At 30.6% G+C, this 13,703-nt stretch overlaps 1 protein-coding gene across 2 annotated transcripts in view; it reads left to right on the top strand.

Annotated features, from left to right (window-relative positions):
* Window positions 1-13,703, top strand: part of LOC139486040 (cilia- and flagella-associated protein 337-like) — a 47,451-nt gene that overhangs the window by 4,373 nt on the left and 29,375 nt on the right. For both annotated transcript variants that reach the window (XM_071270731.1, XM_071270732.1), the window contains exons 3-4: window positions 10,395-10,535; window positions 12,925-13,158. In XM_071270731.1, coding sequence (XP_071126832.1) covers window positions 10,395-10,535; window positions 12,925-13,158 — 375 coding nt within the window. The remainder of the gene's footprint in view (window positions 1-10,394; window positions 10,536-12,924; window positions 13,159-13,703) is intronic.

A 13,703-nucleotide genomic window follows, 5' to 3' on the forward strand; every position in this document is an offset into this window, starting at 1 on the left:
TGTCCCCATTTTGACTAGACATGGCTCATAATTTATACACCTTGCACAGCAAAACATAAGTCTTATCTTTTGATTGTCTAACCTTTGATTGCTTTATTTGATTTATTTCTATACTCAGTCAACCTTTTGGGTGCTATGCTAAGGAGAAAGGTTAAATTAAGAAAAAACATTGCTTTGGCCTATTTGACAGTGACTTACATGACTTAATTGATTAATATTTCAATTATCTAGTATGTTCTAATCTGAACTTACAAATGAAAAGCTTATGTTTAAGTATACATAATTTTGTTTCTGTAAAGAAAATTGAAAAGCAATTGAAAATAAGAAAACAATAAGTTATTGATCGGGTAGAACTTAAAGAAATTAATTATTCATCCCTTTCTCCCATATCATCAATAGCATGTAACACTTTCATGAGAATAAATCATCGCTTTAAATTGAAGTGAAATTCCGAGAAAATCTTTTTAAATGTGCATGTTAACTTCACATCAAATTAAACAATAGTCATTTTATTTCATGGCTACATTATGATCGTTAAATTGTTGATGGCTTCCGCGATTACGGAACTTAACTTGCATGACTTTGTCACATAAAGTGATCAATAAAAGCAGTATCTACCGCAATGAGACATCATTTTCATTTTATAACTAGTCATTATACTTGTCAATTTATTAATAGTAATAATTTCATGGAGAAATGGACATCAGCTAGGAAATGTTTATTTTGAAGAGCGTTCAACAAATTGTTTCGGAGATTTCCACGATTTATTTAATTATTTAAAGTTACGTAATGCTATCTTTAATAACTTTTTGTTTTTCTTGCTGTCAAACTGTGAATGGAAATATTTTTAATTTCGGAATTAATGTGGGCTTTGATAATTTTATAATAAAATAAACATTTGTATGGAATTAATATTAATTGACTTTCCTGCAAGTTATTGTCATTTGTACTTTGAATTAAAGGTGAATAACTGACGCATGAAATTGATAACTTGACTTTGAAAAATATATCAAATTTTAATTGTCATCTCGAATTGACAATTATAACAAATGCTGGAATTAAAACAAAATGTTTTTAATATATTAATATAAAAACTATAGAAAATGGAGCTTGAAGTTTAAATATTTAACATTGAGTGGCGGACTATATATTTTGGATTAAAAATGGACCGTGTTTCTATGACATTGTCTGAGGCGTTTTATATCATGATTAATGATGAAAGAATTCCTGATGAGAGTCCAAGAGAATCTTTATTTAATGACTCTCTAAAGGTAGGTCTTAGGTCTTGCCTTATATATTTGGTGACCAGAATTGTCAGACCATTTCATTTTATTCTAGGTTCATCAAGGTCACAATTTTGAAAATTGAATTTCCGTTTTTTGTAATTCAAGTTAAGTTTTTTGCTTGTTGATTTCTGTGTTCATAACTTAAAATTGTGCTATTTTGATTTGAAAAATTTTCCAACATCAACCCCATTGACCCTCATGGAGATAGAAATTTATATTTTCTTTATCATTTTTCTCAATGAGGTTACTCAATATATCTGTTTCGAATATTTCTGCGGCCTCATTTATTTACCATGTAATGAAAAAATTAAATCTTCTAAAATAAGAGATAACTCTTTCAAATTAAAGGAATGGGAGACAACGTTTGAAATTGCAAAAATAGAGATAATTCATGTTCCATTAAATTGAACCCATTTATAACAGGTTTAGCAGTCGATCATCAGTGTGCAGGCATTAATTCGAAATTTGTTTCAGAAAATAACAAAATATAATTTTGCCCTATTAACAAGATTTTTCAGGTAGTTACATTTCATTTCATTTTGTACATGGAATCAACCAATGTTGGAAGACAATTAAGTCAGATGTTTGTTTCTTCAGGGGAGACAACTCGTGTTATTACAGTAAATTATCAAAAGTGTTGAAAATTGCATGCTGATCAGAAATCTGTAATAATTTAGTTTGCTTAGTTTAAGGTTTAATTTTATGCTTATTGCTTATTGTTAAAAATTGTGTATTACCATGCAGTGTTTTAGTCTGTAGGTCCTTTATTAAAAAAAAAGAGAAATTATTTATGTACATATTTTTAATTTTATTATTGTTTTTCTACCTTATTAGAAAAGAGTAAGTAAACATTGCTTGTCTTTAGCTGTGTGTGTATTCTGTTTCGTCAATGTTATTGTTCAATGAACCATTTTGCTAGAAATTTTATGCACCCTTTTTAAAAAAAAATTTTAAAAACTTTATGAAAAATAAAAATGCTGTATACCAAATTTGAATCAAATTTTATTTCACAACATCTTTCAATATTTTCCAATTTTGCACCTCTGTCTGTCAACAGATGACAGCACTGTAGCAAGAAATAAATTTAAGAAAATTCTCTTTTATCTACAGTGTTCCTTTCCAATAGTTTTCTAATTAACCTTGCTTATATGTCTGGATCAATACAATTAGAAACCAAGTTGTTGTGAACTGATAATTTTCTAAAGATTGAAAATTAACTGAATTTTAATGAGTTTCTGAAACGATTTGTATCTTTAATAATAATTGCCTGTTTATATTCTGAATTGCACTAATGTTCAGAATGATTAGTATAAAAGCCAGATTATGCTTTTCGTCTTTATTTATAACAGTCTATTATTTGAACTTGGAATTATTTTTAAGTATGGAATTTGCTTGATTTCTTGTTATTGAAATTTTTAATAAATTCCATGATTATTTTGTACTGAAATGTTCTGTGCTGCGCACAACACTTTCTATTACAAAGAAAATAGTATATTTTCAATAGAATGTACTGTGCCGCGCACAACACTATCTAACCAAAATACATTGTATGGAGAGTGTTATTTACCGCTCAAAAGATCATAATACAAAATAAACATGGAATTTATAAAAAAATTTAAACACAAGAAAATATGCGAATTCCATAATTAAAAATAATTCCAAGTTCAAATAATAGCCTGTTTTATACATGTGTGTTAATTCTGAAATGCACTGATGTTTAGAGAGATAAGTCAAGCCAGATTATAATGAGGATGCAAAGGAGAAACTATTTTTCCGAAGATTTGATATTTGAAAAAAAAATAACAAAGAATAAAAAAAAAACAAAATCTACAGATTTGGTATACAACTTCTTATATCACATTTTAAATCATTTTACATTTTTTTTTAAACTTTTTAACACAATAATAATGAATATTATATCAATCACTAAACATTTTAATTTTTTAAGAATTTAATTTAAGCACACTAAGTCTTTCATTTCTTATTTTTAGTTAAGACCGATTTTATGTTAGTTTTTGTGTTTAGTTTCCATAGAACCTTAATTCCTGAAAGTGAAAAGCATTTGTTTAGATTATAGCAGATTTCCTTAGTATACACTCATTTGTCATAAACTACAAATGAAAATACCATTGAAAGTGCAGTTTGGCATGATTTCAATTTGCTTCATTGTACTTTAAGATGTTGCACATTTCAATGATTAGAAATAGAAATGACTTGAATCCATGTCATTAAATTCATAATTATTGAGTCCTAAAATGTTTTTAACATTAAAAATTATGGTGAAAACTACTGTGGTCAAGTGCATTGTGGGTAATCTAGTTTAACAGACTTTTATATTAAATGACCGTTGTCAAATAACCTGGGTTAAAAATTACATTATAAATTGGGACTAGCATGTCTCAGATCACAATATTAGTCATCTTCTACATGTATTTTGTTGGTAAATCAACATTTAATAAATTTTAAAATTTACTTACAGCTGTTAACTGACATCTCCTACATTTAGTGTAGATAATGCTTCTGTCAATGTGAAGTCAAACCAAAGACATTCAATTTATCTTAACCAAACCCTAAGCATGTACTAATTATTAATGAGGGGGGATAGGACCTTTATCGGGACTCCGGGATCGGGTGTTTTTAAGCTCGGGATTTCGGGATTGACCCTTTCGGGATCCGGGAATTCTTTTTTTTTGGATTTCGGGACGTCGGGATTTACTTTATTTAAATTCGGGACCTCAGGATTTCGTTTTTTAAGTCCGGGATTTCGGGATCAAGACCCCTCCTATCCCCCCTCATTAATGGTCCTAACATACAAATTCTTTTCAATTATCGATGTTCAAGACTCGCACACAGCTCTAAGTTTAGTACATGTATATACTGACTGGGGTTCGTCAACGACACCCAATTACTTCAGTTCTAACATCCTGGTCCTTAAAGTGGTCACATGGTTTGTAAAAGTACAGATGAATTCAGCTTAAACATCCTGGTCCTTAATAAGTTAGTCACATGGTTTATAAAAGTACAGATGACTTCAGTTCTAACATCCTGGTCCTTTATAAGTTAGTCACATGGTTTATAAAAGTACAGATGACTTCAGTTCTAACATCCTGGTCCTTAAAGTAGTCACATGGTTTATAAAAGTACAGATGACTTCAGTTCTAACATCCTGGTCCTTAGAATAGTCACATGGTTTATAAAAGTACTGATGACCTCAGATCTAACATCCTGGTCCTAAAGGCAGTCACATGGTCTATAAAAGTACAGGGTTGAGTTCAATATCGTAGCGTCTACGTAGCAATATCTATGTAACAACTAGTCTATTATAGCTACATGTTCAATAGCAAAAATCTACGGAGCACTACATAGCCACTACAATATTGAACGCAACCCAGATGACTTCAGTTCTAACATCATGGACCTTTAAAGTAGTCGCATGGTTTATAAAAGTAGAGATGACTTCAGTTCTAACAGCCTGGTCCTTAAAGTAGTCACATGGTTTATAAAAGTACTGATGACCTCAGATCTAACACCCTGGTCCTTAAAGTAGTCACATGGTGTATAAAAGCACTGATGACCTCAGATCTAAAAACCTGGTCCTTAAAGTAGTCAAATGGTTTATAAAAGTACTGAAGACCTCAGATCTAACACCCTGGTCCTTAAAGTACAGTCACATGGTCTATAAAAGTACTGATGACCTCAGATCTAACACCCTGGTCCTTAAAGTAGTCACATGGTGTATAAAAGTACTGATGACCTCAGATCTAACAACCTGGTCCTTAAAGTAGTCACATGGTTTATAAAAGTACTGATGACCTCAGATTTAACACCCTGGTCCTTAAAGTACAGTCACATGGTCTATAAAAGTACTGATGACCTCAGATCTAACACCCTGGTCCTTAAAGTAGTCACATGGTGTATAAAAGTACTGATGACCTCAGATCTAACAACCTGGTCCTTAAAGTAGTCACATGGTTTATAAAAGTACTGATGACCTCAGATTTAACACCCTTGTCCTTAAAGTACAGTCACATGGTCTATAAAAGTACTGGTGACCTCAGATCTAACACCCTGGTCCTTAAAGTAGTCACATGGTGTATAAAAGTACTGATGACCTCAGATCTAACAACCTGGTCCTTAAAGTAGTCACATGGTTTATTAAAGTACTGATGACTTCAGATCTAACACCCTGGTCCTTAAAGCAGTCACATGGTCTATAAAAGTACTGATGACTTCAGTTCTAACATTCTGATCCTTAAAGTAGTCACATAGTGGCTTATAAAAGTACAGATGATTTCATTTCTAACATCCTGGTCCTTAAAGTAGTCACATGGTTTATAAGAGTACAGATGACTTCATTTCTAACATCCTGGTCCTTAAAGCAGTCACATGGTTTAAAAAAGTACTGTTGACCTCAGATCTAACACCCTGGTCCTTAAAGTAGTCACACATGGTTTATAAAAGTACTGATGACCTCAGATCTAACACCCTGGTCCTTAAAGTAGTCACATGGTCTATAAAAGTACTGATGACTTCGGTTCTAACATCCTGGTCCTTAAAGTAGTCACATGGTTTATAAAAGTACAGATGACTTCATTTCTAACATCCTGGTCCTTGAAGCAGTCACATGGTCTTTAAAAGTACAGATGACTTCAAATCAAATTTCAAGCATGAACTTCTGATATTGGCATGCCCTAAAAGATTGTTAGAAATTCCCATTATACCATCACAAACACAGTTTGTCATTTGTTGACACTTTGGTCCAACAGTACAATGATAAATGACTACAATCTGTTTTCACTGAAATAACAATAAGACATTTCTTTCAAACTGTTTCTCAATATTTATTTTGAATATATTTTAGATTAACACTGATGCAAATAACAATAAAATGCATTTTATCGTGAAAAACAAACATTCAAATTGTTTTTCTCATACAAACTTTTGCTGTGAAAAATTGTTTGTTTTCGATTATTTGTTGTAATCCCCACCTTAAATCTGCATAAATCCATCAATTGTACCTTTTCAATGTATTAAACTTCATATGATGAAATTATCATTCACAAAAGACTTAAGGAACAGACGGCAGGATATACAGTCTGAACATGATATATTATTCCATATATTAAATTATGATGCAAATAAATCTAAATAAATCCACAAAGAAAATTGATTTGGTGACTTTATTAGACTTGTAACTTCTTATGGAATATTTACTCGGACACACCATAAAGATATTTATGATTAGATTTATTGTATTTAGATATAATATATTCAAATGAGACTGAAATTTATTGACGGTATCCGATTTGACGCAAAGGAAATTCGTTATAACCATGATAAGAAAGATGGAATTTATTAAAAGTCTTTGAGATATTATTCTGTTTTGCATTATTGCATAGGGATTATTGAATTTTACTATTTTCTATCTTGGATAATTTTAATTAATTGCTGAAAAAGAATATCCAAATTAATTATTGGGATTTTTTAAGTGAATAAGAAAAACAACCATTGGAATAAGTGTCATGGCTCTTACTCACAGAGATTTGAAAAATATTGTTTCAAGCCAGAAAATTCGACCGCATTCTCACAAAAATCCAAAACAGATCAATAAACCGGATGAAGATTTCCGTCAAATCAGAAGTAGTACATTTGTAACACAAGATGGAGTAGGTCCAGTCACACCACTTAGTGGACGAAGTCTTATATCACTTGGACATAGTTTCAGTATTTCTCCCCGAGACTGGACATCTGAATTTTCAAATGCACATCTGTTATTTAGAACCAGTAGGTCCAGTTGTAAGGTTGACCATTCCATAGATTTGGCAAGTTCATTTAGACACCAAGTTTACGGAGATACATCTGAGGTAGGAAAATTCATCAATAAATTTTGATGTTATAATTGTAAGTCCTTTTATTTCATGTTTTAGTAACAGTCAACACTGTAACTTATTTATTTTTACAAGCATTCATTAAAATTTCTCATTTTTACAGATAAATGAGTACTGTATGAAGATTCCTATATACATTAGGGTCTGTTTTAAGGTGGTACCCAACACTTTCACTAAAATTAATTTGGCTCGTTTAATTTTCATAAAATTTTGTCAAAATATTTACTTTGACCCTTTAACAAAATTTTAAAAATTTTGAACCAACCGTTTTGTCAAAAAAATTACACTGGTTATATAGCAGTTTGAAAAACATAAATTTTGATCATTGAGAAGCTTAATATTCCCTTTACTACACAATGTAATTAAAACGTTTAGCTGACTTTACAGAGTTATCTCCCTGTAGTGTCAGGTACCACCTTAAGAATTCAAAACATTTATTAAGCATTATAAAGTGTTGTCATGTGCACTTTAAAGCAGTTTAATTAATACTTGATCTTCCCCAAACGACCTTCAAACTGAAGACATCTACTTGATGATGTGCATTAGGCTCTTTCTTATTTTAATTAATATCATTCCCAATACATATATGATATTTTTATAAATTCTACCACACAACCCCTCATGATTACAATATTTTTCCACTGGAGATATATAAATTTTCAAACTTTAAAATGTGAGATTAAATTCATATACACTTGTAGTCATGTTTGTAGAAAATATGATCATCTCAACACTCTTTTTAGACATTTTTTTTTAAACAGGATGTTTGCAGCTAATTTATCAAACCTTGCACATTGATTGTTAAATTGTGATTCTCATACCTATTTCAAGAGCTTATTTAGAGGCTTTCCAAATTCCAGATCTCTGCCATTTTTGCACCTGCAGCCTTGAATTGTGCAGCGCACAGAAAATCATTAATGTTTGTGCTTTCACTCACGGAATTTACTTTTAAGAATGAAGCACACAAAAGCGCTTATTTAGGTATCACTGCTTTCTCTGGAAACAATTACCTGGTTCTAGTTGAATATTTGTACATATAAAAGAAAAAATTAAATGTAGTATAATTATACTTATACATAAAAATCTTTGTCAAAGTTTGTTCTTTTAAAATGTCACTAGTGTACATAAAGCATTATACAGCAAAGAATATGGGCAAGGTAAAAATAAAATGTGACTCTTTCACAGGAAGTTCTGCATTAGAAAGATTTTTTAAATCAGTTTCAATGTTAAATTGACTATTCTTAGGGTCATGATATAGAATTTTTTCAACAATTGAGTTATGCAATATAAATCCTTGCAAGCTTATATAAGTATCAGACATCTATGATCTAAAGGTCGTTATATGGGACTTTGTGGATCTGCCACTGCATGAAAGGTCAGTAAGAAAGAACAGTTTGGAACAACAGAACACGTTCTGTAGACTGCTATGAATATTAAAAAAAAAGCAATTGTCACATAATAATTTACAGAGGGATGCAGAGGTAAACTTTGGTCAAACATTTAATAATTCAATCTATTCATTTGAATCCCCATTGTGGTCATGGATGAATCTGTAGCAAATATTTGTCTCACTTTTCAGTATGAGACTAAATGAGTGACTTTATCGCCCTTAACTCTCTATGATTATAGTGCAAATTAGATTTTTGTTCTCCAATAGCCCATGAATTGTAATTAAATCGTAAAAATTGCAGATATATCTATGTTTATGTCCTATATTTGGTGGGTTGCTGTCTCATTTACATGTCCAGTATTCTATAATATTTCGTTGCATATTGTTAACTTCAACAGCGTAATTTTTAAACGTAGATTTAAATCTTTTATGACCCAAAACAATCTGAAGTTGACTCTGAGACTTTTGAACAAACGTAACTTTTACATTTCAGAATGATAAATGTTTACTTTTTAGTATGATCCAGACATGTTGTTTGGTTAGAAAACGTGAATATTTTAAAGTGTTTGCGGAAATCTATGGTTGCTATGAATTTAATAATAATCGAGAGTACAGTTTATTGTTAATGATAAGTGAAACTTAAAATATGAACAGTGGGGTTTTTAATGCTTCTATAATTTTTATGAACAGGTTTATTGTTGTAAAACAAACAACTTTATCAGTAAATCAAATTATGTTTAAGTGTAGAATAAACACTTATTTGATATAACTGTTTGATAAAAGGGATGAATAGGTTTTTATGATTTGGTGTTTACCTAAAATGGTTACGGATGCAAACATCTAGAAATTGAAATAATGAAATGAAATGAAGCTGAATGAATGCAATGTTTGTATGCAGCCCATAATTTAATTAGTATTTACATGTATTATTGAAAAAAATGCAATGTTGTTTAAGCCTACGTCTTCATGAATATATAATGTAGGTTGTATTTGTTCAATAATCTGAGTCAACTTCAGATTGTTGACTGCATGCATGGTCTTCTTTAATGGTTAAAATTTAGCAGATCATGATAATGGTCTTGACCATCGTATTTCAGCAACCTACCAATTAAATTGATTGTCTTGGACACAAATTAGACTTAAATTCTTCTTTTGGTAATTTATTTATCTGGCTAGATATTTAGTTTAAAAAACAAAGTTATTATATGAATATATGGATAGAGAGAAAGTTGTTGATGTGTCAACAAACAAACAAACAAACATACATAACTTGTTGCAACAAATTATACAAAAAGATTATCCTAGGTCAAATTCTCTGTCCATGAATTGATGCATATGAGAGTATACAAGCAAATTGACCATGTTGACAGGTAGTTTATAAATGAAAATATCCTTAATTTTTTTTTACTGTGAATTGGTTTCATTAAAGAGTAGGATTAAATTTTATTAAGTCTAGGAATATAAATACAAACATTTTCTTTGTTGAAGGAGGTTTTTAGTGGAAATAGGGGGAAAATATGGATATTCCAATTGTTTTTTTGACAATATTTGTTAAACAATATCTTCAAAACTGTTCTAAAAAGAAAACCCAAAAAGTAACTGTAAACTGCCATAAAAATCCAACATATACAAATATAGATAGAATTATGTGGATAGATCTAATTATCTAATTTCACTGGTGAGTAAACAATAATATAAATTTGTATTTTAAAAATTTTTTTTTTTTTGAGTGACAGGTTTTTTAATATATTGCTGTGAATAATTTAACATTGAAAGTTATCCTGAATTGACAGATTGATATAAATTATAATGTATAATAATTAATTGCAGATTGAAGAACAGATTGATTTGAATACATTGGAAGAATTGAAGAAGGCATTCTTGAGAGCAGACAGGGATGAGTCTGGACAGTTAGATCTAGAAGAATTTAAAGCTTTACTGAAGGCTAGATTGAACCTTAGGGTTACTAAAGTAAGTTCTCCTTGTACTGATGTCACTTTAAAAGAGTTGTGGCCGTTTTGTTGTCACTGCAGGAGGCCATTTTGTTGTCACTGCACATGCACCCTCTTCAATCACATTCTGGCAACTGATTATTAACTGAGGTTAATGTATGTAGTTATTTCAGAGCTCCTTTTCATCAAGGTGTCCTGTTTCTGATTCCAAACATGGTTGTTTGGATACTAAGCCAATTTAAATGATTATCTACATGTTGCAAAGGGAGATAACTGCATTGACGTAATTTTAAAAAGTCATTTTCCCTGTTTGTTACATGACCATGTGTAATGAAATTCAGGGTCTGTCTTATGGAACACTAAATAGTAGATTGCCTTAAGACTTGGGACAGGTGCAAAAATGTCAGCTTCAAACCTACATTAAGCTGATTGAAAGATAAGTCTTCATGGTATGAAAATCAACCTCAATCCCTCCATTTAGGGGTTAAATATCATGCCATAAAAAATAAAAGAGAGGAACATAATCGTTACCCATTATTTACCTTTTTCATACTTTATTTCTGCAATTTTCAAACAATGTTCAAACTTACAATATATGTATTACATATAGATTTTCCAAAGCTTGTCATTGCAAAACATAAATAATTTTTTATACAATTTTTTTCTTTTGTGAATCTAAAGCTAACAGAATCAATAATATTTATGAAATATTTAAGAAAATTCTAGTTGAGTTGTTTTATCTGAGATTCACTGGTGTGTGTGTTATGGTTGTCTCTGCCCCCCCCCCCCCCCCCAATCAGTTTGGTAGAAGTACCTTTATTTTATATATAAAATAAGGATACCAGTTTAATTCTAACCATGTTAACAGCATATATCATTCTTGTTTGTGAAATTAACTCCTAAGTCACCTTATGTTTATTTAATCCTTATAGTTAATATGATTATGAAGATTTAATAGTGATAAGCTGTTTAATATAAACTTACATAAATAAAAGTGATCTACAGCATATGTATGGGTTAATATATTGATCTATATTGGTTATATATGTTATGAAATGTGTCTCTATTAGATTCATGCCCGCAAGTGTAAAACAATGTTATAAACAGGCAAATTGTAGAAATTGAAATATTATATAAATAATTTTTTTGTTAAAACAATTCTTAACTTGAAGGAATTTGATGACTTTTAGTGTCAAATTAAATATTCATCTTTATAAAAAGTTTTCATCCTGAGGTTTAAAAGAAGGATATTTTTCGATATTCCAACATATTTGAAAGATACATATTGACATGGGAGATAACTTTTGAAAGTAAAATCCCTAATGAACTTTAAGTACTGATACACCCTTCTGTCCTTTTAAAAACTCCTATTATATGCATTTTTGTTTTCTGAAGGACATAGAACACTTTTCATTGCAAATGTGTAGATTGAACTTGAATAGCTTATTACAACCAAAAATTACTTAATATCCAGCACAATACATGTAGTTGTGTAGTTATTTCAATTTTTTATCTAAAAGCATCATCAAGGTATTTGTTTTCATGCACAAACCACACCAAAGCAACATTCATCTTAAAAATCTGTTCCTCTGTCCTTTAATACTAACTTAAAAATAAAGGTGGTATGAAACACCTTAACTTAAATTAATTTGGCTCGTTTAATTTTCGTAAAATTTTGACAATTTTTACTCTGATCAGTTGACATAAATATAAAAACTTCAAAAAACTTGTACTGCACAATACACACTTTATGGGAAACATTCTATTGTATAAATAGCAGTTTGACAAACACTTGTCTTGATTATTGAAAAGCAGAATACTTCCTTAACAATTAGAACGGGATAAAAATGTTCAGCTGAGTTTTACAGAGTTATCTCCCTGTAGTGTTATGTACCACCTTATAATAACTGCAGTGGCTTTATCGTTGTAAGGCATCTAGAGATGAAGTACTAACATCTATTAGGTTAGATCTAAAGCAAACTCTTTGATAATGGGAACCTGTTGCATACAATAAACTTAATGATCTTATGTTGAGTTCACACGTAATTCGAATTCGATTCGCATTAACTAATTCGAGTTAGTTTAATTCGCATTCGAAATGTTTTACGTCCTAACGTCAATTATAATTCGAATTACAATGCGCGTCAAATTCGCTTTACTGTCCAAACAACGTTAACTTTTACTTCGTATTGACAAAAGCGTACTTCTAATGCGAATTAGATAATGCGAATTAGCCATTTCGAATTCGATTCGAATTAAAAACAAGAAGTGTGTGAACGCAAATAGCGAATTCGATTCGCATTCGATTCAAATTCAATTCGAATTAAACGTACGTGTGAACGAGGCATTATTTAACTGACATAATTCACACAACAATGCAATACATTAAATTTGTATTTCTTTTACAGGAAGCACAAATTGAAGCTCTATTTAAAAAGATTGACTGGTCTTACAATGGTGGTATTACCTGGGATGAGTTTTGTACATACATGCAGTTGGAGTATGCTGAGAAAGAGGACTCTTACCTCCGATCAAAGGAGGTGGAGTTCCTGTTACCAGCCAAGATAACTAGTCCACCTCACAGAGATCCTATACTGAGGATGACCAGTAATACTGATGGATCTTTCTTAGCTTGCAGTCAGGTAAATGTCATGATCATGGTTGTTGTAAGGTACAAATGTGAATCATTTTGCATTTATCATTTTAAAAGTATTATGAAACAAGATTAATGTGCACATTGCAAATATTTAGCTACTTTTCAGAAGACTAAAAAAAAAATTGAAAAAAAAAAGAAGTTTGATCTATTCGAATGTTGAACATGTTGAATACCACCATTTTAATATCACTTCAAAATTTACTGCAATTTTTTGAAAATTGAGCTCAAAGAAATCCCATTGTTATGCTCAACACATCTATTTGCAGGGTTGGCAAAAACCCAGGTTTTATGAGTATTGCCCAGCCCAGTGGGAAATACTGGGAAAACCCAGGTTTTAATGGGTTTTAGTGGGTAATACTGGGCAATACTGGGTAATATAAAATACTGGTCTGAATTTTATAGAGTATTCAGTGATCAAACACAATTTAAAATATAACTCCTATTAAGAAATATAACAATTACATGTAAGAAAAATTACATTTAAATAATGTCTTTGTACTGTCACCAGTCTTCACGATGAACTGCTTAATC

This window comes from Mytilus edulis, chromosome 8, assembly GCF_963676685.1.
Source record: "Mytilus edulis chromosome 8, xbMytEdul2.2, whole genome shotgun sequence".
In the NCBI taxonomy this organism is placed as follows: domain Eukaryota; kingdom Metazoa; phylum Mollusca; class Bivalvia; order Mytilida; family Mytilidae; genus Mytilus; species Mytilus edulis.